Consider the following 5,590-nt stretch of genomic DNA (forward strand, 5'->3'; position numbering starts at 1 on the left):
CTTGTAGTACAAAAACTATGTTATAAATTAATGAGGATATGTACATACATACATATATGTTTGTCAAATTTTATGTTTGTTTTTTGTTGATTGAAAATACTGATTTATCGCCTTAATGAATATGTAAATGAATTACAATAAATTGTACTTTTTTTTGTTATATCAATCTGATTTAAAATACTATAATAGGATGATCACAGATGTGTTGCACTTTTGGCTGAATTTCGGGACAATCCCGGGATCCCGGGATTGTATTTTCAGATCCCGAAAATCCCGGGATCGACAAAACCCCGAAAATTGGCATCCCTACTACACACACATCCTTTTTGTCTCCTTCTCTCACTTCCAACGCATTCATGTGTTTGCAAATTGTTGACGAAGTGCTTTTGTATGGAAAATCAATTATGCCCATATATTTGAATAAAATTAACAAACTTAGAAGATACCAACCCATACTTTTGGTATATACCAAACGAAGGGAAAACACCTGAATTTTTGATTAAAGAAAACAAAATCATTCGAGAGGTTTTCGAGCAATTTGGTAATAAAAAGATTGCAAATTTTTTCACCAATTTTTCACCTTAAAATACTCAATATTTGTTGAATTTATTTAAAATTTGTACACGATAATATTTCAATTGCTCCAAAGAATCTGTATCCCGAAATTGATATATATCTGCAAATTATAAGTTGCTAGAGCACTTTAAAGGCTCAAAATTTACCCCAAAATATGCCAATATTTACCGTTGTTTTTACGACAGATACCGAATTAGTTACTTACAGAAATACATCTGTCGATAGGTTTGGAATTTTGTCTTTGAAACGCCACACTTTTCTTTGAAATCGCTTCACCAATTCTCGTGCAATAAGCGTTTTCGCGAAGCTCTAAAAATTACAATTACAACATTTGAGCATAGCCTTCATATCGAAACGTAAGACGTATTCTACGTCAAAATTTACATTGGATTTGAATTGTTCATCCATATTTTCATTTGACTAGTTATGTTTTATTAGGAATAAATCGATACTATCAAGATATTACTTAAATCAGTACTTGTACTTGTATCAAACAAGTATCGATACCTACTCAGTATCGGCAAGGTATCGAGTGCGTGTACATAGATCTGCGATTTTGCATATTTTTCAAAGTTATTGTATTTTTTTTTACAAAAAATATACATTTTTACAAGATAATTTATCTTTTAATATTTTTTTCATAAAAAAATTTAAAACAACAATTATATTTGTATAGTATTTGATTTCAAAAACAATAGAAAACATTTTTACAAGTTCATATAAAACATCAACTTTTCCCAGTGTTCCTGAAAGGCGGTTTCGAGATTTTAGTATAGTTGTACCTGTTTTTGAGAAAACCAACAACCGTTATGTATAGACGGGCTTGCTTATATAACTGCGGAAATGTAGTGCGCATATCTTCCCATTCCTCTAATGGGTTGCTTTTCAAAGAAGATGCTAAAACATAATAAATTTTTCGCTTCCGATATAACGACTTTTTTTCGATACTTACTCGGATTGCAGTAAAAAGTATCGAGTACAAAAATACTTGGTAAATTGAGAAAAGTATCGATATGGATTTACTTGTATCGATTCATCCCTCTCTCGGTTATTACGCTCTCGAATGCTCTCTAGCAAATTTTTGGGTTAATGAATGCTTACCAGTAAAAACTTGCAAGTACTAGTAACAATTCGTAACAATTGTTTGATATTGAATGGATTTAATATTGACCTTTTTCCTCAGCCCTTTCACAGCTTTACGTGTTCATTTCTCAAAATATTGTCATCCGACTAAGCAAAAGTGCAATACTTTCTACGAATATAGGCATTTTGCAGGACAGAAAGTAACCTAGTGCAAATGTTACAATATAAGAAGACAACATTTTTCAATAAAAAAACGTCATAAGTTAGTAATTAATTACTTTTTTTTGGTTTTAAGTAATACAAACATCACTTCTGATGTAAAGCTTAGATACGTATAACGACAGTTTTTTTGGTAGGCAAACTAATTTGTAATGAATTTACCAGTCTCTGGTTTTGTGATTTGTTTAGTAAAGTTACTAGTATTTATACTTGTGATTTATTTAAATAAAACATGTGAATTTTAGCCGTTTTTAGCCGTTTTTTTCGCCAACTTAGCCGGTCGACCCAAAAAGTTCAAGCAACACTGATTATGATATGAATTGTCGCTCATACAAGGTAACGAAACGCAACAAATTCAAATCACTCGGAAGCATATTTCGTAGAGTATTCATTATTAGGTACTTACCGTACCTACATCTTTTATTTACGCATTTGCAAGATCGATTTCTAGTTTGTCTAATTTGGTTGCCTCTTTCCTGACAAAAAACTGTTGAACTGTTTGAGAAATATATATCCATTTTACATGGTTCGGTGCCAGAAATAAGGACAAGTGAAGTTTAACTTTGGTGGAAACGCATCGCTGGTATAAATATTTAAAATTCATTTGAAGCTTTGGATATTTGTAACTCTGATGCTTTTCCAAATGTTCATCAAGTACTTAGAGTCATAGCTGTTTTACTTTATACGACTGCCGTGAATGAAAGAACGTTTCCAACTTCGCGCCGCCTAAAAACTTATTTGAGATCAACTACGAAAGAAGATCGTCTCAATTTGCTAGCCTCTCTCAATTATGGTTGCCAACCGTACTATAATATATAGTATTGTACCATTTTTCCGGTCGACGTACTATATACTGTTGGAAAAAAATAAAGTACGCAAAAATACTATATTTCTTCAATTATAAATATAAGTATATTTCAGTAATTTGCACGAAAAAATGTGTATGAAAATGGGGGAACTTTATTCTGAAATAACAATATTAAATGAAATATTCTTTAAAGTAAAAGGTCATTGCGACTTTATAACCAAAAAAGGTTATAATCAAACAAGTAATTTTTAGCAAAAAAAAACCGACTTCAACTCCCATATAAAAAATATATATATATATATATCTCATGATCTACTGATCGGATCTCAACCAGATTAGTATGGGACCACCTCTGAGACACTAGCTTTCCGATGCAGAATTATCGAAATCGGTTGACGTGGTCCAAAGTTATGCGGTAACATACATAAAAAAAAAAATAAAAAATAAATAAAAAATATTCCGACGAACTGATAACCTCCTCCTTTTTTGGAAGTCGGTTAAAAAGGTAACATTACTGAGAAAAAATTAACAAATCTACTTAAAATTATTTCATTTCTACTCTCTATTTCAACAACTTTGGCATTGACGGGAAGAAATTGTCCATCACTTAAAAATCCTTTTTACTTTTTCTTTGAAATAAAATACTATATTTATTTGAAGTGTACTATATTTTTTCCAATTTTTTTGCCAACATTTTCTTAAATATTTATAGTACATAAATATTTAAGAAAATGTTGGCAACCCTACTCTCAATATTCATCACAATCTGGATGTTAATGATGACTCAGTATTAAAAGAATTTGCGTTATGGAAAGCAGAATAATTTAGTAAATAACGCATCATGAGACTTTTCTTTCAGTTGTGGTGAATTTTATCCATAATTAAATACAATATGCTGCATTTTCTAAATAAAACAATGGTATTCTTAGTTGTTGCGAATGACTTACATAAATACGTAGCATCTCAATTGTTTAATACTTTTTCACGTCGCCTTTTCCTTAATTACATCTTTCATCCTTTTTTCACTAATTTCCCATTAAAATTTGTGAAAAGGATGAAAGTTGTTTTTTATGATGTTACCAGGGCCGACGGGAGGACGAAAGCAGATCAATCGTACATATGTATGTACATAAATATGTATATCAGTCATGTCCAACGCTGCCAGAATTCAGTAAGCAAGTGCCGTGCGCTGGGCATGCCTGATGTATATTTATCAGAGCTCGCAAATAACTGTTTGCACATTTTCGAATGCTGTCTGCTCACCAGGCATGCCCACTCTATTATTTTTTCAAAAATTCATATCCTTTCTCACAGTTTTGTGCCCTAGAAAGGAAGGCTTAAAAAAAGTGGATGATTTCAAAGAGTTCAACTAAAAGAAATTAAATAATATTTCACTTGCTTTGAGATTTGCGATTTATCAACATCTTATGAAATATACTCTGGAGTCTGAGCGCAGGGCTCCCTTGAGAACTCCGTGCCCGGGGGAAAAAGTCTGGGTATTACATACATGGAACCCATATACATACCTATGAATGTGCTAAATACCTCATATTTTCACGAGTTATGGCAAGTACTGAAGAACAGACAAAAGGAAATTAAGTATTTTGCTTCTTCTTGATGTATGCACCGAACTCGAAACTAGTAGACTTCTAGTTACGCATTCGTCTTTTCTCTATACCCTAGAATGTATTAACCATTTTTGAATATTTTTTCAGTTTCGCCCACTGTGTAAGTAAGACCAGCAATCAAGGAACAATGTCTGTTTTTGTTTTTTGAAGAATGCTTTATAATTATAACATAATGCCTGCAATTAAAGTGGAGTTAAATATTGCCGGCAAATACATATTTATGCATAAAAAAAAACAATATAACAATTAAAAAGGTAGTAAAGAAAGAAATTGTATTCATCGAATACATCCAGTTCTGGCCTTATTGTATAGAATTTTAAAAGTGGTATGCATAACAAAAGCGCAATAAACTCTTATAAATAAGAGTAAAGTAAAATCCGATTCATTGTACATCCAGCTTTCGCAATGAAGATACAGTTCCTAGTTTTCATTATTTCAGGTGAGCTTCTCCTTGAAAGAAATCAGCGCCATATAGTACCTTCTTTTTTATATTTGTCAAGTGTATTTGGTGCACTCTATCAAAGCCTGCAACACGGCTCAGGACCGTCAGACATGTGCAAGAATCACTCAACGGTGTATAGCAACAGCAGCAAATAGGCCTGTATTAAACCCAGAAGACAGCTTGGGAGTTTTCAACACTCGATGCCGAGCGACAGTCGGTGCCACCTGGCGCAATGTTGTGCATTGCAATATGGTGCGGGCGGTCTGTGAGCGTAAGTGGCAGCACAAAAGGATCGTTTCTACTCGTAATTTACATCTTTTTTTCCAGTAACCATTATAAGATGCCAAAAAGTCACTTGCCGTACTGTTCAAGCCGTCCTTTAATGGGATTCGTGCAAGTAAAAGGTTATCCGAAAATACGATTTTATAAGCGTCAAGAATGTTTGATATTTTTTAATTTCGTGTAATAAATACATTTTTTCACTTTTAATTAGAGTCGTTTAAGTTGTTCTAAAGCGAGAAAGCACATTTCCAGGTAATGTTGTTCACGTGATGAATTTTAAAGACATGGGACGGAGATTAAACCAAAAATAAAGTTACAAGTATACTTACATACGCAGTGGCGGATTGGATTTGCCGTAAAGGCAACATAGGCAGGTGCTTAGGGCGGCAAAATTTAGGGGCGGCGAAATTTGAGTTGAATACACTTGTGCACAAGGGTATTATAACTTTGTTCACATAACGGTTGTTTGTAACAGCCAAAACGAATCGAGATAGATATAGACAAATGTATACATAAATGATCAGATTGGAAACAGAAATCGATTAAGCGGTG

At 32.9% G+C, this 5,590-nt stretch overlaps 1 protein-coding gene across 1 annotated transcript; it reads left to right on the forward strand.

The window, feature by feature from the left end:
* The first annotated feature begins 4,645 nt into the window (after positions 1 to 4,645).
* On the forward strand, positions 4,646 to 5,241 carry LOC108365584 (uncharacterized). The gene is made up of 3 exons (XM_017619642.1): positions 4,646 to 4,753; positions 4,815 to 5,027; positions 5,084 to 5,241. The coding sequence occupies exons 1-3, from the start codon at positions 4,720 to 4,722 to the stop codon at positions 5,137 to 5,139; spliced, it is 303 nt and encodes a 100-aa protein (XP_017475131.1). The 5' UTR covers positions 4,646 to 4,719; the 3' UTR covers positions 5,140 to 5,241.
* Positions 5,242 to 5,590: the final 349 nt, after the last annotated feature.

The sequence above is a fragment of the Rhagoletis zephyria genome, unplaced genomic scaffold (assembly GCF_001687245.7).
Source record: "Rhagoletis zephyria isolate East Lansing unplaced genomic scaffold, Rhagoletis_zephyria_1.1 Rzeph_scaffold_01916, whole genome shotgun sequence".
Taxonomy (NCBI): Eukaryota; Metazoa; Arthropoda; class Insecta; order Diptera; family Tephritidae; genus Rhagoletis; species Rhagoletis zephyria.